This window comes from Perca fluviatilis, chromosome 9, assembly GCF_010015445.1.
Source record: "Perca fluviatilis chromosome 9, GENO_Pfluv_1.0, whole genome shotgun sequence".
Lineage (NCBI taxonomy): Eukaryota > Metazoa > Chordata > Actinopteri > Perciformes > Percidae > Perca > Perca fluviatilis.
This window is the reverse complement of record NC_053120.1, coordinates 21,744,925-21,767,947: the sequence shown is the minus strand read 5'-3', so window position 1 is coordinate 21,767,947 and position 23,023 is coordinate 21,744,925. Positions and strand designations below refer to the sequence as shown.

The window sequence follows — 23,023 nt, the reverse complement described above, 5'->3', positions numbered from 1 at the left end:
AGAACTGGACCCCTGGCTAAGTTGTTATTTGTGCAGATGTTTGAGGACAAGGTTTTTTTCAAGGGTAGTTTCACCATCATTCATCACATGTTTTGTCCAGTAAGTTGGTATGTCAAGGCCAACAAAATGGACCTTGATTCATTACAAATACAAAAGTGCTACATTTTGGTAAAAGAAAATCTTCTCCAAGGTTTCCAGCAACATGTTGCTTTCTCAGTGTAGCCTCTGAGAAAATGCAGCCCAAAAAGAGAATGTTAGTATTTCAATATCTTGAGATTCTTACTCTGTTGCAAAGACTATTGACTATACTATGTAAATGTAACATATTGTGTTCGGTCATATTTTATATCCTTTTTGTGTGTGCAATAATCCTTCCCCAACATTGGTAAAAGTGGAGTAGACAATGCTGTCCTCTCAAATCCATCATATTCCAACCAATCCAGATCAATATTGATGCTGCTTGTTCGGTTGTCAGACTCCAGCTCTTTGCACTTAACTATTGATTCTTTTCTTTCTCTGTTTCTTCGGCCTTGTTAGGGGAAGATGGGGTAAGAGGATGCTTACAATAGTGAGCATCTTCAGCGATAGAAAAGGTCTTCTGTAGGCGCTCGTGGGCTACTGAAAACCAGTGAGACAAAATCGGATAAATAGGAATATGGAATGGATGTTTTTTTTTTTGTAAGGCTCGACGCTGTGCTCACGGCACTGTGCTTTTCTAGTGCAATATAAAACCATGCATATATGAATGAACAGCCTTACTCCTCCTGCAGGGCGAGGATGTTTGACTTGCAGGATACAGTTGGCTGCAAAAGGCTGTTGTATTATTGGAAACCCCTGAAATATGACTGAAGCATAGATAAAACTGTAGAAGAGTGAAGAGTAGATTTATACAATAGCCAATAAAGGCTCATGGACAGGAATGTAGCTAAGTACATTTACTCAAGTGCTGAACTTAAGTGCAATTTTGAGGTACTTTATACTTACATTTCAGAGGAAAATATTGTACTTTTTACTCTGCTTAATTTATTACATATTTAGCAGATTAAGATTTTACCAATAAAACATAAACAGTTTATAGAATATGATGCATTGTAGCATTGAAATACCCAGCAGTAAATAATGTACATTAAAATGCTTCTTTCACATTAATACACATCAGTAACAATAATCCCAAAATATAACAATATCACAATCACAATCGTGTTTGACTGCATTACAAATACTGTTTTGATACCTTAGGTACATTTTGCTGATAATACTATATCAAGTAGGATATGACTGCAGTATTTTTTAAACTGTTGCCTAAGAAACAAATCGGTATACTACTTCCACTGCTGCTGATGGATAACACCCCCCCCAGGACAAACGCTTTACACTGAGCTCCTCAGCTGGTCAGGTGTCATTAGCAGGTTTGGATGCTTTGCAGAGTCGGGGTTTTTTGCACAGCCTGGTGTAAAAATTGCACTTTTTAGTAAATGTCACGCTGGCCTCGACAACTGCTGCTGTAACAGATACTGATATAGTATTCTCTCTCATTTGTTATTTATCTGTATCGACAACTTCTTTCCCAATTTCACCTCTCCCTATCCTCTTCACGCTCTCCTCTTCCCCTCTCCCCCTCTCTGCCTCGATCCATCTCACACTGCAGCATGATGAGAAGAGAAACGTGTAGCTGAATAAAACATCACAGCACCAGGGAGACAGGTTGGGAGTAACCTAGACCTGCAGTTGTAATGCTTAAGATCAGCGTTGAAGTTATTATTATTATTATTATTATTATTACTATTATTATTTGTTTTTACAACTTAGTAGCTCAGATATCTTTTGGCTAAACCCTCTCCATAGCTGCTGCAAGTCAGTGGACTAATTTAGGCACAAACTATGCTGTTGCTAAAGGACACTAAGAAATTGATTTTGTATTGAGCGATTTTTCATTGTCTTCTAGATTTTCCTTTGTTATGCTGCAAATAAGAAGACAAAATCTGCTCCGGTAACTTTTGAGTCTTGAATCTTTTCATTCTGTGACTTGTGAGGTTTAACATCACTTCACTTTTCTGTTATTGACTCTGACGAGTTAAAGCCCTGATCTCCCTGTTGTCTCAGCGGCAGGCAGGTGATAGGGCACTGAAGAAGACTGTCTGGTAGAGCTATTGATCAGAGTTCAGGATACAGCAACAATCAGCAAAACAACTCCAAACACACAGGAAATCCAATACAGCTGAACATGACAGAGGACACAAGACTAAAGAGAGTTGAAGAGCACAGTCAAAAATTTACATTTACTTGTAAGGGGCATGTGTGTTATGACAGTATTGGGATTATTATTATTTTTTATAATAAATATAAATATATATATATTAAATATAAAAACATCACATAATATTTGGTTGCATGCCTCTTAGCACTTTTCACCATCAACAATCTTCTGGCAAAATTCTGCTCCTGTTGGCAGAATTGGTGCAGTTCAGCCAAATGTGTTGGTTTTCTTGTATGGACTTGTCTTTGTTAGGGCAGTCCACATATTTTTAGTGGGGTTGAGTTCAGGAAAATTATGAATACGACTCCAAAAGCATAATGTTAGCTTGATTTAGCAATCCTAAAACCACCCAATTGTGTCCAATATTTAACTTTCTAGCTAAAGGTTTGATTTTGCCCTAAAGAATTCTGAGGTAATCTTCCTACTTCGCGGGCAGCAACACAGCCACATTCTTGACAGAAGCTACAGTGTCTTCAGGGTTGAATGCCTCACCCTTCCTCCTCCAAACATACCTGATGTCATTGTGGCCAAATAATTCCATCTTTGATACATCTGACCAACAAAACTCTCTTCCAGAAGGTTTTTAGCCATTAGACCAAATAAGATGTTGGACGGTCGGTCGGTCCACCCCATTAGAAGACAGATAAGGAATAAATGTGAAACAGCATAGATGCAACAAATAAAACGGGTGTAGTTCTTAACTTTCAAGAGTCAGCTGACATGTTTTAGCCACACTAGCAGCCTGGCTTTGGGGATGACAATATTGGTCGGTCAGTTGGCCCACCACTTTGCTCCAGACTGAAATACCTAACTACTACTATTGGATGGATTGCCATGACAATTTGTACAGACATTCAGGATCCCCAGATATGACTTTGGTGATCCCCTGTCTTTTCTTATAGCACCATCATCAGGTCAAAATTATAATTTTGTCCAATACCTGGTTTATGACCAAATACCTGCTAAACTAATGACCTTCCAATCAGCCTGTGTTTAGTGCTAAATGCTAAAAGTGCAAATGCTAACACACTAAACAAAGGTAGTGAACATGTTAAACATTATTCCTGCTAAACGCTACTGTTAGCATTTAGCTAATTACTAGTCTTGCATTGCCAGACCTTCCTTCACAGCGCTGCTGCGGAGGGTCTGGCTAGTCCACAGAGCATTCCGGGATGGGAAAAAAATGTGCTCTGGTTTATTGGCATTTCTTTAAACCAATCACAATTGTCTTGGGCGGTGCTAAGCACCAGACGGAGCCACAGTGCCGCTGCAAAATCAAGGGGGTAAGCCTCTCCGGAACGCGTAGCATTCCATTGACTGCCATTCATTTTGGCGCCACTTTGACAGCGAATAACTTTACATCTGAAGCGTTTAAAGACTCTATTTGTCCATTGTTTATTTCCAAAGAAACACGACAATGTATAAAAGGCTCCATTACCTTGTATCTCACGGTATGGCTCCGTAGCAGACGTTTTTGTAAAAATAGGCTAACGATTGTGTCATAACCAAGCGACTTACTGTCGCACAGTAGAGAAATTACCGTACAGTACAGGAGAAGCTCGCAGGCAGTTTTGACTCACATTAGCTGTTTAAGTTTAATTACTAATGTTAACTAGCATTTTAGTTAGCAATAATTAGCCTGTGCCTATGTTATCTCCTTACATATACCTACGCTCTCCGTCTCTTCAAGATTGGGAATGATTGAGATTTCTCTTGGCACAGCTACCAGAAGACTTACAACTTTCAGACACGTTGCTCACGTCACATTTACATCGTCTCTCTCAGTCAGAGGCTGCGCAGTAACGCTCAGCTATCACCGGAAAAGTGCTTCTAATATCCTTCACTGGTCTCCGTCTAGAGCAACGGGATCTGTTGGTCCATTTTATATATGTCTATGTGCAAAATAGCCTCTGGAAGGAACTATTTTTGGTGGAACATGTGTACATTCAAAAGTTGTTTTAGTCGTGCAACAGAAAACTCAGATTGGACAGATTGTCAAGCTAGCAGTCTGGATTTATCCTGCAGAGATCTGAGGAGCAGTTAACCATAGTCATAAATCGACCGGTGTTTAAAATTACAACACAAAGAAAGCAGACGTTAACGGACATCCGGCCGAAAAGATTGACATCCTTGCAAATGTTCCGCTGATATAGTTACAACATGTTCCCAATCATCACCTGTCTAATCTTAGCCTGCATGCTTGATGGGACTGCTTATTTTTGCACACACTCTGAGTCCTAATTTGGGCTATTTTTCTCTCATGTTTTCAAACTGGTGTTTATTAATAGTGCATGACACACTGTACTCTCACACAGCCGGCCTCCTTCAGGCATGCAATATCATCACACACACACACACACACACACACACACACACACACACACACACACACACACACACACACACACACACGCACGCACGCACGCACGCACGCACGCGCACACATGGCTTGCACTCTGTCAAGTAAATGTCATTACATTACAATAATTCCAGCTTGCGTAAGTCTAAGCAACAGTTTGTTTGTTGACTCCCAGACCCCTCGCTGAACTTTTACACTCATCCTACTTCCCTGATCGCGCCAACTTCCCCATCCCTCTCCTTGTGAGAACCTAAACAAACACTGTTTTTATTATTGTCCCCCCCCACACACACACACACGGTTTCTCCCATTCTCAGCGTACAGAGCACGGCCCCCGGGGGTCACAGAGCAGTGCTGTGGTCAGTCAGGCCTAGGTCGCCGGATGTTGAAGTAGCTTGCCTTAGGGCTGGGGCTGGAAATAGTACTCGGGAAGATCGAATAGTTAAAAGCCTGGCTTCCCCGCTTCTGCTCCTCTGGGACGGAAAAGAACAGACCACACACAAACACACACACACACACACACACACACAAACCTCTCTGTCAAACAACTGACAGGTGCTCGGGGGCCAGTACTTAGGCATCATTCCACAGGGTCAATAACAATAGTAAAAAGCAGACCGAAGAGGAAACTAATGAATGATTTTGTTTGGCAGCCATGTTGCTACTAATTTTGTCTGGGGAAGAGACGGTTAGGAATAGCTTTGCAACGTTGGGCCACTTTCTAAAGAATAGCAGTTAGTAACTGATGGTGTCATGAGTGCTGCAGTCTGTCTTTGATCCTCTCAGAAGAAGTAGTTCTCACCTTGGATGTGATGTTTGCAACGTCCAGGATGGATTTTGCATGGCTGGGATTGTTTCCTCTGTAAACACTAATACAATACTGCTGCATCTATCCCACAGCCATGCCTCGCTCTCAGGAAGCAAGTGTTTCCTCTTTCTCTTATTTAGTCTTAGGCGATTTGTGTGCCAGTGAGAAATTTTGTTCTGCACTCTGACCTGCATGTCAGGTTTATTTTTTGTAAGGCAAACATATTTAGTATTTACTTTTTCCCCCTTTATGACACCTCTCTGTTATACACTATTTATGGGTTGATGTTGCAGTAAGAGCAAATACATTTCAATTGCATGTTTTTAGTTTTGTCAGATATAAGGTTTAATCCATATATTTTCAGACAATTTCCTGGGCTTTTCTTATCACTCATTAAAACATTTGGATATGGGGTGCTTTGATGGCTATTTAAATCCTTAGAGGGTTGGATATATTCATTCATGGAGGACACAGAGGGTCATTGTCAGGTCCCTGTGTCACTGGAATCCTGGGAATTTTTATGCCCGCTCTGATCTGCACTCACAAGTCACCCTGTGGATGGTTTCACATTCAGTTAAAGAAATAGACTGACAATCAAAATGACACGAATGCATCTACAGCAAATGGCATCGATCTCTAATCATTAATCTACTTGTTATACATGATCATAAACACAGATGGATGAATTCATGAAAGAATCTGAAAAATCTTCAAATTACTAGAATCCTAAAATGAGATTTTATTAAAACAATTAAACAGTTTAAAATATATAACAAGCCACAGTCATGTCTTCCCATCTGGGCCAGTCTCTGTTCCACTAGCTTTTGTAACTCAATGCAATTTCTCACTCAGCATTTATTTCATCTTTTTTGTTGTTGTTGAAAAAACAACGGGTTTACTTTCCATCTTCTAAGACAAATCTGCATCCACTCCAGCATCTCCTAAATTAAAGCCTTTGTGGTTCACTAATAAAGCACAGGGGGAAAAACTACAAACGCAACATCTACAAAAAACCCACTACACAACGTTCTGCTGTTATCACAGAGCTCTGAGCTCGCCGCGACCCCTCCGACTCACTCATGGACCTCTTCTGTCAAGCCAATGTTTAGCCCTCGAATGTCTGGTGTTCATTTAAAACCGCTAAACAACATTATCATTAAACTACAGTATTAGATTGTTTAAAAAAAAAAAACTACCCTCTTTATTTGAACATATAAAGTGACACATGACAACATGACATACTATTGAGAAGGCTCTGTTCTGAGGCTGGGTTTAGTTATGAGCTAGTTACAATGAATCAGAATCAGAATCAGCTCTAGTAAGTGTGAACACATATTGGGAATTTGATTCCGGCATTTTGTTGCTCTTAAAATACATACACAGAAATAGACATTCCGCTAAAAACAACAAACAGCAGATATTACTTTGTATATATATATATATATATATATATATATATATATATATATATATATATATATATATATATATATATATATATTGTATAAATACATATACATGCATACACAATGTGATTTAGAATCAGGTTTTCTTACTTCTGGAACAGAAGCCAGAAGTTTCTTAGAACTGAGCTGTTTGCACATGTGCATACTGTATAACTGGATGCATTTACGTGCACAAGGAAGCAACAAAACAGAGTGTCCCCCACATCTTCCTCTTACCGGTGTGAGGGGAAGTGTGAGAGCCATACTTTGATGTTGTGCAGCACACGCTATCTTCCTGAAGCCAACACACCTTTTCCCCCTGATCCGTCGCTGCTCTGGGAGCTGTGACACTGACCTGACCTTTACTGTCTTGTATTTATTGTGCCTCTCTCTCTGGACGTGTTGCTCTCGCTGTCACTCTTACAATATGTGGATAAAGCTGTCACTGACACATCCTCTCAGGAAGGGCATTCAGGTTCAAGCTTACCATGTAACGCTTCTCCCTGGTTCCTTATCAATGATAAAGCTAATCCTTTGGCCCTGCACACGGGCCCCTGAATCGCCCATCAGTGTGAGAAAAAAGAACAAACAGAGGGGAGGGTATAGGAGCAAAGCAGGAGAAAAAATGGGAAAGAGGAGGGAGAGAAAATGAGGAGAAGACACAGAGGTCAGAGACAAAATGGGGTGGAAAAAAAGGGGAAAAAGAAGAATGTCACAAATGGAGAAGGTGGATTCATGTTTGAGAGCGTGAAGAAAAAGAGCAGGTGATGAGAGTTTGTGCACGGAAAGAGAGGAGAGAGCAGCAGAGGTGAGCTTGACAGCCTAATCTGTTTATAGATGAGTGTGTTGTGTTCCATGTGTGGGAAAAACAAGGCTCTCTGGGATGTGTGTGTGTGTGTGTGTGTGTGTGTGTGTGTGTGTGTGTGTGTGTGTGTGGGACCCAAGGTTAAGTGTCTTCATAAAGATCACGGGTGAACTCACAGGAACACAGCGCACATGATGAAGCGGAGTGTAACAGGGGCGGAGGTCCAGGTTTACTGAAGGGTCTTATTGTTCAGGACATTGTCACAGAGATAGAGCTGTCTGAAAGAGGAAGCCAAAACCTTTCTGTTAGAAAATAAACTGCTATATGTCTCACTTTATCTTCAAAGTGGTTTGGGAATTCACTTTGTCAGCGTGACATATAGAACCAAAGGAAGTTAGATGTCAGGAACAAGGTTATGTGTTCAAATAGTGGCTTTTGTCACATTTGCTTTATTGACTTCACTTCAAAATATAGACAGTTATGTAACAGCCTCTTACCATTAGCAGCAGCTTCCTGTTTGATACAGATATGCAAATAATGTTAAATAAAGCTGCAACAAAGCTGATTCTTTTTTATCATTGATGATCTGGTCATACTAACAGTCCAAAACCCTAACCCATTCAATTTACCAGCAAATATTCACACGTAAAAAGCTAAAACCAGAGAAATTACCTAAATAATCAATCGATTATAAAATTGTTGCAGATCTTTTTTTTTTTTGTTAATCGACTAATCAAAAAAAACTCCAGTACTTTAAAATGTTTTTGCATTGGACTGGAACTTACTACAGCTGGCCACTGGCCCATATAAAAGTGAGTACAAAGTGAATTTCTATCGATTGTTTTTACAGCATCTCATCTTATTATATGAGAAGCTTTCCAGGTGCTTGGTCCATGAAAAGGGATATAATAATATCAATATAACTCCTGGATTACATGTATCTAATTTTTACAGTGTGTTTTACATCAGCTCTTCCTAACATGCTAATACAATGAATCAATGAATGTTAAGCCTAGAGGAGCATGAATGTGGAAGGAGAAAAGCAGATAGAGTGTGCTTTAAATATCTTGTGCATGCATGACTTGGGTCTGAATCTGCTGCTGAGACTCAGGCAGCAGTAAGCTGTGTACAGTCAGAGACTCTCAGAGTCTGGAAGGCTGATTGACATACAGTATGTACTCTGTGATTCAAAAATCCCCAGTAATGCATGACAAGCTACTTTGTAGATGACACTGTGTGTACCCTTGGTTACAGTTTCATTAGTGGCAGAGGTGATTGATCAAACAGAGACAGGCAGACAAACTGAAGCTCCACGGATCAATCCGATGACCTGAAAGGCAGCTGTTTTCAACATGGATTATCAACTTGAGTTGTGTGGTCTGTGTGTGAGATTTATCGGATCACCGAACGCATCATAGGGCACATAATCGCAGTGTTGAGCTGACCACGGTGTTCTTTCTAAAAGCAGGTCCCTCATCTTCCATTCTCACAAGACAGTGATGCTTAGCAGATATAGCGTTTATCACAACTTAGTTTAGCATTTAGCATGCTAACATGTTGAAAGCGTCAGGTTCCGGTTATATTGTAAAAAAAAACCCTTTACAATAAAAACACAATGAAAACATCTACATTTAGATATCAATGAACCACTTTTCTTTTAGCTTATACAATATTAATGTAATATCAATTGGCTATTTATTCAACCATGATGATGATGAAGTCTGAATACATTTTGAAAAAGAGCCACAAAATACCAACGCCTGTCATAGGCCCCCACACCCACTGCACCTGTACAGGAAGAATTTCCTCATTTACTTATTTACTAAGTAATGAATGAAAGTTACAGAGGGAATTTTCTGGTATTTTCTGCAGATGTACCAAAATACACAACTTCCTTCTGCCACAGTTAATGTGTATGCAGTGTATCACCCATGTATCCTGTTGTGTATGCTTCTGTAAACTCCTTTTTCCGATGTCACATGTGCAGAGGCTGCAGAGGAGTGATGTGCAGTTCCTCCACATGAGCGGAATAGGTGTGGACCCTCTTGCTTAAATGACGACATACAGTACGTGTGACTGCACTGTGTGATTGAGAGACAACAAGGGAATCAGACAGGGAGAGAGATGCAGTTGTTTATCCCAGCTGTAGGCTACACAGACTCAAGTGAAGGAACAGCAAGTGCTAAAAGTGTAAATCACAAACACAGGGAACCGTGTGAAGAGGATAATCCAGGATTGCTTTGTCTGTTTAAACTCATGACCCTCTCCTAGGTTGACATCTCACACACGTAAACACACACAGATGCCCTCATGCATACACGCAGGCAGAATGGAGGCTGCTGCTTCCTGGCTCCCCAGGCAGCTAATTACTGAGCCTTCCATACCAACAAAGGAAAGAGACTCTCTCCATTCAAACATATTAATCCCTCCATTTATAGGCTGCAGCAGAGGCGACTGCAGAGAGAACGAGCAGGGGTTGGTTTTTGCCTTCTGCATCTGTGTATGTGAGTGTGAGAAAAACAGACAGAATACGTAGAAGTTAATGTTGCAGAAGTTTATTTTTTGTTACAGTTGAGACAGGAGGGGGGAATGCAAATGTATGCATTTGTAATGCATTAACTTGTATGTGTGAATACCAGTTTTGCTAATAAATGCTGTTTCTCTCCAAGGATGATGAGGCAGATGCCCAATCAAGATATCTTTTGGACCTTAGTGGAGGTATTGGAAACGGAAACAGGGGAGAAAAAGCAGATCATTGCATCCCTAATCATGTCATTTAATGACCCCTTGTTCCCTGTATAGAAGCATCTGCATTCATTATGTTTTTATTTCCACTTATTCACTTGATACCTTAAAGGAACAGAAGAGACCTTGGTGAACGGACAGGCATATATTTTGTCGTGCTACGGCTGACGATTTTATACGTGGATATATGCTGTTTTGCCAGAAACCAGAAAGATATACACTGGGACATTGAGGGCTTGAGGAACAGCTTTCACTGATGTGATGAGTGCTGACCCTGCAGCTTTTCTTCAACTGCCAACCATCTTTGTGTCATTCAAATTCTCTGCATATCCTCCAGTCCGAATAAACTACCAGATACCAGGTGGAAATGTCCCAATTCTGCCCCAGAGCTTGTGATAAAAAAGAGAAGTGTCAACATGTTCATGACAGGCACTACGGCTTTGTGATATCCATGTTCCCAGTGAGGAATACTGCCTTTGTGAGTGACAGAACAAGAGAAAATAACATGTTTTGATCTTCTTCTTTAAATCTTTACATTTTTCATTTGCAGTCATAATTTAAAGCAACCTTTACCAGTGAATCCCTACAACCTCACAGCACTGTATGTCTGCTGACAGTATTACATTATGTTTAGTTGACATGGCCCATAGCTCCTTACGCTTTCCTCCCTGATCAGATTTAATCCTATTTATTCACAACGTTGTATCCCTTTGTCCTGGTTTGACATTTGGAGTAAGTAAATTCACTGGAGTTATTTTTAGTGCCACCTACTGAAATGAAGTCGTAGTACAACGGCTGTAGTGCTGCACAAGTGCTGCATGTGTAGACTCATAACAGCACTCTAGGTAGGTTAGTGGGATAAAAAGCCAATCACTTGACTTCATCTACTCCCACTGAAAAATTAAAGAAATTGGTGTTATGCACAGCAGGGGAAGTGGGAAAAGTGTGTGAAGAGAAGAAGAGAGACTGCATGTGTGTGCCTCCAGTTGGTGTCAGACAGCGTCACTACCACAAAGAGATCTGTTTTGACTAGATTCCACAGCCCTTAGTCCTTCAGACCTGTGACATTTAATCTCACTAAGACCTCATTTACTCTGTTCACTGGGTAACAACATTCCTCAGATTAACAAGCTTGCTCCACAAGCTCTTAGCAGACCTGCCTGTAGCCATCTAAGCACACAAACTACACCCCCATGTGATAAACAAGAAGCCAATCTTCTACTTTATTCTCTATTCTCTTAAAGTGAGAAATGAAAGTGCTAGTAGGAAAAACTTCCAGGTAGTGTGTGCAGTTAGGATCCATCCAACAGGTTTCATTACAAGAGTATTTGCTATGCAAATGTGATTGTGTACTTTCCCTACTGCAGGCAGGTATTTTACTTCCTGGCTGCAAGGCCAAGGCAGTGTGTAATGTTTACACTGATCTTTGGCACAGAGCAAATTTGTTTTGCCGACAAATCTCACTGCACTATGACAATGTGGAAAAGAAAATCTGGTGAAAATGTAAAAATCATGATATAATAGTTGATGTTATCCTATAACACAATATCGTATAAGTGTTAATCAACTGTTGTATGCTGCTTGGTTCGGCAAGTTTGGACACTGTTAGTAAAAAAAGGATTGTGTCATCTTTGCTTCATCTGTGGCTTTTCACATTGTTGGGATTTGATTCCAAAATGCTCTGTATCTTTTTCAAAGTAAAGTTCCTACTTGATAATTATATGGAAATATTTGAAAACAAAACAAAAAACAATATATATATATATATACACTGCTGACATCGGCTGTAAATAAACACCTAAATCAAGGCTAGTCTTCGATGATAAGAAATATAAGTTGATTTTGTATTTAGTTGAGAAAGAACTGTGTAAAAGACCACATATTCCAAACAGTAAAACTAATATTTTCCAAACTGATTAGAGCTAAGAAGATTTAGTTGATTCATCAAGGAAATTAACCTGCAACTATTTATTTTTATAATCGATAGATTTATAATTGTTTCAGTCATTATTCAAGCAAAAATAACAATCAAATTCCAGTTATTATTTGCTTTTCAATGTCATACTATACAATAGTAATATGAATATCTTATTTATTCATACATTATAATATTTTGTAACATTTGTATGTATTTTGACATTTTGTAAGCAAAGTGATCAATCAATATACTTATCAGCAGATTAATCATAATGAAAATATTTGTCAGCGGCAACCTTAAAACTGATGAATTAACTAAAACTAATTATTGCAGGGCTACTACTACTCATTATATCCTCCACAATCTGTATTAAAAAATGCAAACTGAAAAAGTTGAAATTGCCCTTTATCATGATTCCGATAGGAACATTTTATAAGATTTCTGTATATATATATATAGATAGAGAGAGAGAGAGAGAGAGAGAGAGAGAGAGAGAGAGATAAATAATCCTATATGATAGAGTCCAATATGAGTTCAATAGGACTTTATCCTATAGGATAGGCTCCTAAATATGAAATATAAATAGTTACTTGATATTTTAACAGGTGATTTTCCATTTGAACAGACATACATGATATCAGAAATGGGATCTTCTGCTTGACCTATTCAGTTTTACTTTAAATTCGTTTCTAAAAAGGTGTTGATTTGTATTCACCTTCCCATTCCCCCCGACAAAGAGCACCGATGTTTTGACACAAGCAGACAGTCCTGATCCGGACTCTGTGGTTGGGTAACCGACGATCCGCTCCGTGTTTTCCCGCAGACCATGTGTGGCCCAGCTGAGGTGACTGGCAGGACTTGTTTACTGGTGGAGAGCTTTGCAGAAAGAGAGACGGAAAGAGGGGGAACCTGAGGGAGAGCAACCGCTAAACGGAACGGGAATCCAAGTTTTTACTCTTGACCCTTCTTTTTAAGTCTTTTTATGTTTGTTTACCTCATTGTTTTTTGACTATCGCAGACGGGATACTGACTTTGTTTGTGTGTGTGCTATTTTTTTTAAAATGTTTAACCCCATCGCCGACACTGAAACCTCGTTTGTTTTGGATTAGCTAGCTAACGTTAGCTGTTTTTCCCTATCAGCTAACGTTAGTCTGAGAGAAAGAAACGGGCGGCGTGGTGGAGTTTTCTCACTTCATAGCAACGTGCGGGTTAAACGGAGATGTTATTTTTGTCATTGTTCCCTCCACGGTGGATGGGAAAGAAGTAACGTTTACCTCCCAAGTTTCCCTTTTTTGTTTTCTTTCTCCCGTTTTGCCGTTTTATGGGTGCTCATTCGTTTGCGGCGTGGTGGTCAACGGGGATGAAGGAGTTCAGAGGAAGGTCGTAGTAGGGAAAGCTGTACCGCTGCACGTTTTTCCTGCACGTAGCTGCTCGGAGGAGTTTCCTGGGATGTGCTGCAATCTGTTTTAAAAGGACGAGCTTCTGAGACGATACTAGCAAACAGGGGTACTATAAAGACCTGTGGACTTCAAAGGAGAGAACGCAAACCCTGCCATCTCCCTTTCTTGGCTCTGCATTTGGCGATATCCAAAAGTTCAGCTCATGTGTGCTGGAGGAACAGAAGAGGAGGCAGTTTTTCTTATTTAAACGCTGTGCATAGGGAAAATACTTCTTACCAGTTGTTTTTGAAGTGTGTCGTCCTTCACTGGAGCAGTGCATTACAGAGAAATGAGCCCAGGGCCAGTGGACCTCCTTTGGGGACCTCCAAACTAGCCCTCTTGCGTGTGGGATAATAAAAATACTGTTATTTCTCTATTGATTCAGTGGAGCACCACAATCAACCCGATGAACGCGGACTGTCGCCTTCACTTATGGAAAATGAAGATCTTTACTCGCACATGTGTTGCCAGAACCCAAGATCACGTTATTTAATGGACTGTATTTTTTTTCCAGGGCTCGCATACATCACAAACTTGTCTGGGAAGATACTCATAGATGTATTACTCCCCCCGGCTTACGGGGGGCAACGTTGAATCAGTTGGCTATATTGGACCTTAATTTTTAAAGAATTTGTTCAATACTTTTGATATTCCAACGCTTTTTTGAAATAAACATTTCTCCCTCAAGATTTTTTTTTTTTTTGGAGAAGCTTCAAGAGGAGAGCACAGCTTATCTTCAAGTCAAAATGAGACGGTGGACGCTAAAGATGCGAGCACAAATTGTGTTTTTTATCATCGGCACCTGCATTATATGCCAGTGTGGACTAATACACGGAGAAAGTAAGTATTGCTTCTTTTTTTTATGTTCTTAGCCATGTTGCTGTATGTTTGACACATATGTTTACTTCCTTTTTTATATTTAATGTAAATACGTTTGTTAGTTTGCACACGTATGCAGAAGTAAAAACAATTTGAGTTTACACATTTGTTTACTTTAAGTAAATACCACAATGCAGTAGACATTAGGCTACACGTGTAAAATCTACATTTGTGTAAGATTATTGTATCATTATAGGGGGATAAACTACCATACATTATGATAAAGACACCCTAAACACACCAAAGAGCTCTATATAGACAACGGTAATTACAATAGGAATATTATTGTTTTGAATGTTACTAACCTATTTAAGAAAGTTTGTCTTATCACTGACACGGTTTCTTTATTCTTTTTATTATCTTTATTTAATCAATTAAGATTGTAGTCACGAGACTCTCGCCTTCATTCTGACGCATGCGTAAAGTTTCATACAGAGTCTAATTAAGGGCGCTAGTAATTTAAGGTGTTGCGTATGCGTAGTTACGCGCTAATAATTGATATTCCTGGGTAAATTGAGTAATATCCCCGCCCCCCTCGCTCCGTCTCTTAAAGGTACATATTTTAGCGGCCTGTGTTGAATGCGCCAGCCCCAGGGCCAGATTAGTCGCTGTAACTGGACGAGTGTGGTCTGCTGCAGCGAGTCTAAACTGGGAGTAGCAGGATTGGCCCTGTGAGCGCAGCTAGGCCTCTCATGGCGACAGACACACACCAAAAACACACACACACACACACACACACACACACACACACACACACACACACACACACACACACACACACACACCAAAACAAACACACACACACACACGCACGCACGCGGCGCTGCTGCAGCCTGAACGTAAACAAATTAGCCACCGACGCTAAGAAGTCTCTTTATAGGTGGTGGATTAGCCTAAATTTCTCTTTAGCAGATCGTACGGAGCATGTTTATTCTGTGTGGTGTATTTCATAAATGAAATGGGGTTTTGATTGTAATAATATAACTGTAATATAAACCGTACATGCCGCGATGCTTTAGAGGGAGTGCTGGAGATAGCGATCCCGCTTTAAACCGCCTAATGACCTCGCCTTAATAATAATATCAGTGGAATGATCATTTGCGTTATTTTGTTTTAAATTGATGCGATTATTGTTGGCTGCTGTTGCATTAAAGCAGTCATATAATGGAGGAAAAGCCCCTTAAAACTAGTGTATCTTTTTATTGGCATAAAAGTTCATCTAATCTAGCCTGAAAAATCTTTTTGGGTTAAATGTGATGTTAAACGTTTAAGTAAGAAATATTAGATTGACCCAAGTTATAGAAATACACTGACTTGACTCATAACTAATTTTCCAGCAAGTTGACTGCATTGTATATTCATGGTTAATCTTGTAATATTTTTAAAAGGTTAAATTGACAGTGGGAGAGAATTAAATGAGAAAAACAGATCTTGTTACTTAGAGTAGATAATACATTTGACCGTGTGGTAATTTACTATAATTATCTCAGTTTGATTGAATGAATGTGTCAATGGAAAACCTCATTGTAGATAAAGAATAGCTGGATTACAAGTGCACTGAAATTAGTTAAAGCACATTTTACTTGTTTATCGGCAGTTTAACCTATGGCCTACATTTGTACTTTGGAGGTTTGTGTTCAGTGTTTTTAGATGATGTGTTGCACAAGTCCACAAAGTGTTTCAGTACTAGAACCTAGTGCATGTGAATTGAGCACGCAAGCCTTTACATCAGTTTAAAATTAGGGAACTAATCAGTTTAATGAAACCGTTAATGAAGTAGTGTTTGTTTGTTGTTTTCTTTTCTTTTATTTAGTCACGTTGTGGCTTTTCAAACTTTGAGCTATTAAAAATGTCTCCCAGTGGCCAGGTTCAAAGGAAATGTTCTGGCTACTTTATACAGGTCATGTATGCAGACAGAACATAAGCCCCTGAAAGGGGTCTTATGAGACAGGGCTGCTGGTATCCCTCCTTCCTTCTCTCTCTCTCTCTCTCTCTCTCTCTCTCTCTCTCAGAGTGGGGTCTATGTCATTGGATGTTTCTGGTTCCTGATTTACTTAATTCTCTGCGAAGTGACCATATTTGGCACTCTTGAGATGTTTACGCCTGGGGAGGGGGCAACAACCAAAATACTTAGAATACTTTATTCTAAATCCACACGCTGCCTGACATCTCCACCTCAGTCATGGGAAAGAGGAAGTAGTATGGGTATATAAACCACGCTGCGGCTGTGATCTGTTGAATGCTCTCTAGAGAATATAACAAAGCGTTTTTTACAGACGGTTGTTAGTTGATTTTGATGGGGCTCCTTGTCATAGTTATCAGTTTTTTTTAAAGTAAGGAGCTGTCTCCTGGTCTAACTCGTGAAAAACAAGTTGTGCAACTGGGAGTCTTGCCCCCTTCTTGTTCATCTCAGGCTTGTAAGCACAGCTCTGTTGGAAAAGGGCAGTGTGTATGCATGTGTTGTTATGTATACTTTCCACAGTCTGTATGCTTCTTAGCCAGGTCTGTCACACTGACTGTAAAGCCTAAAGAATCCCCCACCCTGACGATCTGAATTAAATGTCCAGTCACATTTATTCAGGAACTACAGTTGAATAGTTATTTTTCCAACTCTGCTGGTAGTAACATGTTGATTTTGCTAAAAAGTTAGGACCAGCGCGAATGCCCTCCATTTGGTGCTGCCCGAGTTTGTCACGTACGCCCATTGCATACCCATGGACAATTTTGCATGAACCGTGTTAGGAAATTAGTGAAGCGTTAATGTATGACAAGGTGTCTGATACATAAAAACAATGAATCAGGCAGAGGCAAGGAATGTCGCACTGTAAAGCAGAGTGACCATTCCTCTATTGAACCCATTATACTTTATTCCAGGATACCTCAAAGGGCTTTATTGTGCTTACACCATGGCCAGTGAACAGAGAAAAGAGAATCTGTATTTAAATAATTATTCATTTTCTAAAAGTTTATTAGAAGTCAGTTTTACCCTTTACTGTATGTTTAATGGGCTACCTGCAGAATTGTGGCTTTCACAATGCAGCCGTAGCGCTCATCGCAGATTGCCATTGTACGTTTGGGTAGTCCATGTTCAAAGAGCCTGCAGACAATGGTAGTTATGAACTGAGGACTCTACCAGCTGTGTGCTGTGTTTTGAGCGTTGGCCAGGAAGGCAATATGTACTGCTAAAGAAAATTAACTGTGGGGGTGCCTTTCCTAAGTGCTTCCTCCTCTGCTCTTATCTTTCCAAGTATCCCGTACAACTTCTCCTAACTTGCCAATAGATTTTTTTTGTCGTTTAGTTTTTGTGTGTGTGTGTTTGTTTGTTTTCTGGCAGTCTTTTCCAACAGCAACACAAGCTGAGGATGAAAAACACAACCTGACCTTTTGACTCCCACAATTCAGTTTTATCGACCAGCAAGCGAATACATAGTTTGCCTGTGTGTGTGCTTTTGACAGATGCTTTAGTACGACGTTAACATTCTTTTTATTTTATAATCGATTGCAAAAGCTGAAATAATTATTTGAATTCAGTAGAGACAATAATTATTAATGTATAATAAATATACAGTGTTCTCAAGCTTTTGAATAGCCAATGGATGAAGAAATATACCCAGCCAGGGGTTACAAAAACATGGTCAAGATGTCAAGTGTAGCTGTAAGGCATGTTGAAGGCCTGGGAACTTTTAACCAGGTATTTAGCCTCATTTGACCTCTTATTGGATTTTTAGAACAAGTTTATAGTAAAGTAAGTCTATCGGAAGCAAAACGATTAGAATAGCCTAATTGATACTGAACAGAAATTAAATTGGCATCTATGGCTATCAGTTTCAATGTAAAATAAAATATATATATTTCTTATAAAAATATAAGAAAAATATATATATTTTTTACTTTACTTTTATGTATTGAATCTCTCTATAAAGACTACACAACCCATTAGCCCAAATGTCCATTGCTATGGAGAACTCCAGCCAATTACTTGTAGTGTATTCATTCATATTCTAAAAACGTTGTCATTGCCAAATTAACCCAGACTCGACAATGAATTGATTCAAGCTACTCAGTTTATTTGAGAACACAATGATCAAATTAGTTCTTCACATGCAACACTGGATCATGTGAGTACTGAAATATGTGCATTAGTCTAGGGCTGTTTTTTGTTTGTTTTTGTTTTCAAAATGGAGCTTAGCTGATGCCCTCTCCTCTGAGTCCCATTCCTAGATGGAGAACTGTGAATGTTTATGTAAACATCTGCTCACTGCACAGAAATGTGGTTGAGTCGGGAGGGGATGGATTGTGTGTGGGGAACACACACACACACACACACACACACACACACACACACACACACACACACACACACACACACACACACACACACACACACACACCGTTACGCCATGCTGCAACTATCTGATTTGATAGTCCTTGTTGCTGTTTGGATCTGCCCTATTTTAACCGTTGGTGACTTCACACAGTAAAATCCAAGTTGAGCTGGCCCTGTAATACGGGGATCAGCAATGGGATCTTTTGGGGGCCTTTTGCAGGCAGGACCAGACGCTGGCTGAGGTCATGTCCGTGTCCTAATGTGAGTGAATTTGAAAGTCCATCTTTAATGATCATAGCGGCTTTCAATCCACAGTGGTCGGGGGTTTTTGACCATCCTAAATGTTTGTTTTTCAGGCGAAGATGCTGTCCCAAGCTGATAAGGTTGAACATGTCTCGATTTTAATGGAGGAAAAAATTCCACTTTTTGAAAATGTTGATCCAGGCTTTAGCTACACATCCAAAATGACACATTCTTGCACAGTTCATTGTTCACCCTTGCTTAGTGAAGCAGTTCAGTGGACAGCAGACTTTGTATGTAAGCCATTGTGTAGAAATTGACATTTTAAACGGTGTTTCCAGATTTATCTACATTAGTGTGAGAGAGGAAGGCTGAATTGTTTGTGTCACATGGGAATCTGTATGTGGGCTCTGGTGGTTACAGTTTAGAAAACCATCCTGTAATTTGAGGGTCACACTCGCAGCAGATAACGTGTCCATCTCTGTCGGGTACTGATCTTATAGCCGTTTCTAAGTCTGACCTCAGTGGCGAAAGCTTAAGTAAGTTTGAGTCTTACAAGGAAATGTGAAGAAACAATTTCCTGTTTACAGTGTAACAGGGCTGTGGAAAAGATGTAACAGCTCTACAGTGGGTGGGTTTAAACAGTCTTGAATCTTGGTTAGTCTGCATGTACAGTCTAACTTTCTAATGATAAACATTTAAAATTTAGTTTATTCTGCCTTTTGAACAAATATATGCTGGTAATTTTATGAACTTCATAACAATTAGTTGTTTGCATCTCAGACAAAAACAATGTAATTAAATTTTTGCAATTGTTTGCATAGCACTGTATGTGGATAACCTTGTGGAAGAGTGTGTGTGTGTGTGTGTGTGTGTGTGTGTGTGTGTGTGTGTGTGTGTGTGTGTGTGTGTGTGTGTGTGTGTGTGTGTGTGTGTGTGTGTGTGTGTGTGTGTGTGTGTGTGTGTGTGTGTGTGTGTGTGTGTGACTGAATGAACCTGATGGGTTAAATTTATTTTGAGGACTGTCATATGACTAAGAAGTGGTCGTTTGTCACACAGCCCAGTGAGTCTCTTAGCAGTTAATTACACACACTGACTTAAGCATCAGGCATATGCATTTTGCCTTTTTGTATTTCTTTTCTTCTTAAACTTTCATTCACCAGTCCTTAATCAGCTGCTGTTCTTTCACACTGCAGATGAGCATAGCCTGCAGACCTGTCTCACGCACACGCACGCACGCACACACAGACACCTGCTAATCCTGCTCTGTATGGGGTGGGAAAGCCTCCTCTTTCAAACCTTCTTAAATGTGTGAACACCATCCATTTGACATCCCCACCCCCTTTGGTTTTTGCTTTCTCCTCTCTTATTAGGCCTGCTTGCTCCTAAGTGATGCTTAACATGTACACCTGCACACTGTGAAGACCCAGTCACATGGACCTTTCTGATTAGACTGTGTTTGCTGCGTCTGTGTGTCCTTTTATGAGCACTCATGCTTGTATGTGTTCAGTGGAGGTGTGTGTGTGTGTGTGTGTGTGTTGGGGGGGGGGTTCTGTTTTTGTCCTGATGAATTAGCCTGAGATGGGTTACTATGGTGACAGCACTAGCTGTTCTGGCAGTACTGTACTCGCCCCTCCTCCCCTGTAAATACACTTCTAGCCTCGCTGCATTTAACACACATTTAACTGTGTGTGATCACAGAAAATTGGATAATCATTTTGTCATAGTTGTCTTAATATAGTCTATAGTGGCAGATTATTGAAGTGCTGCTGTGTGATTTTTGAATGTTGCCAGTGGCGATACAGTCGTGGCTGACTTTCCCTCTCTCGACCCCCTGAGCGCCGTACCCTTATTGTTTTCAACAATTCACTCCCAACACCTGTAATCAAATCAGGGCCACTCGCCAATCAGTATGTGTCCTGTGCTATGTGGGTGTAACTCACTGAATCTCAGTGTGTCAATAACTGATGAGAGTTAGTCCTGCTTGGGTCCCACACTCGCTACAATAACAGTTATGAAAGTGCTGAAATTGATCCATAATTTTACTTGTGATTCACTTGTCAATTTTGCATGGCCAGTGCTTACTGATCACAGCCTTCCGCAGAAGTCCTGCACAAGTCTGGCAACACTGCACTCCAGGGGAGGGGTGGGGGGGTGGGGTAGAAACAACCTGTTTAACAGAAAGAGGGTATAATATGTACCATCCTTCTCAATTCATTTCTGTGCCCACTGTATGGCTCCTTCCACCTCTGCACCATTTCACCCACTGTAGTTGGGAAACCAGATGGGTAAGAATCTGGCTGTGCCTCACAAAACCTCTGGCCAAGGAATACGTGCGATCTTTTAATTACAGAATATGTCGTTGTATGATTTTTATTGTTTTTTTTTATATTAACTGTTAACTGATTTTTATTAACTGGGTTGTTTCTGTGTTTTGGGAGTGTATCTATTGTGAGGTGCTTTTATTTAATCCTTGGCAGTGATACGTGTAATAAAGAACCCAGCAATAGCCTTGCACACGCCAGAATACATCTCTCAGGCTCAGTTTTTGTTAAAACTGGGAAACATTTAGTTCGAATCAGTTGAGTTCAGCTCACTCAGATTTGTGCTAGACCAATCAACCATTTCACAACTGACAAACTGATTTTGATAGACAGGTTAACGGAAATTGACAGTGTTTTTCTGAAACGGCTGCAATGCAATTTACAGTTTGGGAAATCATTAGCAAAGATCAAAGTCTACAGCAGATTGACAAATATTCTCAGTCGAGCAAATTAGAAAATTTCTCCGAACTGCATGGCAGATTAAAGTTCATGTGCATTGATTTACAGGTTGAAACAATATTTAACAAAACAATCAGCAATATTCTACAAAAAATTGAAACTGAAAGGGGTGCGGGTTAATCTTAAAGTGTGTGTGTGTGTGTGTGTGTGTGTGTGTGTGTGTGTGTGTGTGTGTGTGTGTGTGTGTGTGTGTGTGTGTGTGTGTGTGTGTGTGTGTTTCTGGGCAACAAAGCATTTGAGTAGAGACGTAAGCATCAGTTATGGCAAAACATTAAGCTTTGAAGCATTCAGGTCAGACATATTTTTTTCTTTTTAATGTCATTGTATAGTTGTTGACACATGCTTTGGCGTGTGTGTGCATCATGTGCCTTTTGTTGCTGTAACAATGTTTAAATGGCCATTAGGCGTCTTGCTCTTGAAGAAAGTGAGGAAAGCAGACACTTAAGGACAGACTGGAGTGAAAGGAGTGTCCCATTGTGGCAACGCTGATACTCCATCTGGGAGAAAACACTGGACGGACTCATGCCAAGCCGGAGTGAAAAGGGATGGAGAGATATAGAGCTTGCGCCTAGTTTACGAGTCTGCATCAAGCATTCCTAATTCACTTACAGTTAAAGGGGGCCCATATTGAATCATGCCTTGCTGTTAAATGACAGCGTAATGAATGGAAGTCATTTTACAATACCGCTGTGGCCACAGGCCCTCCCCTCCAGGGACTTGTCTGTCAGAGACTAGGAACAGCGGATGATTTGCTGGCTGGGGGGCCTTTTGAACGTTAACATGACGTCAGTATTCCGCCCATGCCTAGCATGCCCGTGGATGTCCTGTACAAGAAAACCAAAAGAGGGGGGCAATGATTGAAAGTCTTTGGGAAGCTGCAAAGGGGTTTTGTGGAACAACAAACAGCCGGCTATAGCCCCTATATTTGCCCACAATCAAAAACCTACGACTAAATATTTATAGATAATGTGAACAATGCTTTCGTGCTTCATGTGTAATGATATCAAGTCAGTAAGAA

The 23,023-nt window shown here is 40.2% G+C and overlaps 1 protein-coding gene and 1 long non-coding RNA gene across 2 annotated transcripts in view; both read left to right on the top strand.

Moving 5' to 3' along the window:
* Window positions 1–8,400: 8,400 nt before the first annotated feature.
* On the top strand, window positions 8,401–12,048 carry LOC120565782. Its single transcript, XR_005640288.1, has 3 exons — window positions 8,401–8,486; window positions 9,662–9,740; window positions 10,344–12,048. It is a non-coding gene; the product is annotated as an uncharacterized LOC120565782 (long non-coding RNA).
* A 2,474-nt stretch (window positions 12,049–14,522) lies between these two features.
* insrb (insulin receptor b) overlaps window positions 14,523–23,023 on the top strand; it is an 88,460-nt gene continuing 79,959 nt past the window's right edge. The window contains exon 1 of the mRNA XM_039811042.1: window positions 14,523–14,616. Within this exon, the coding sequence (XP_039666976.1) occupies window positions 14,523–14,616 (94 nt within the window). The remainder of the gene's footprint in view (window positions 14,617–23,023) is intronic.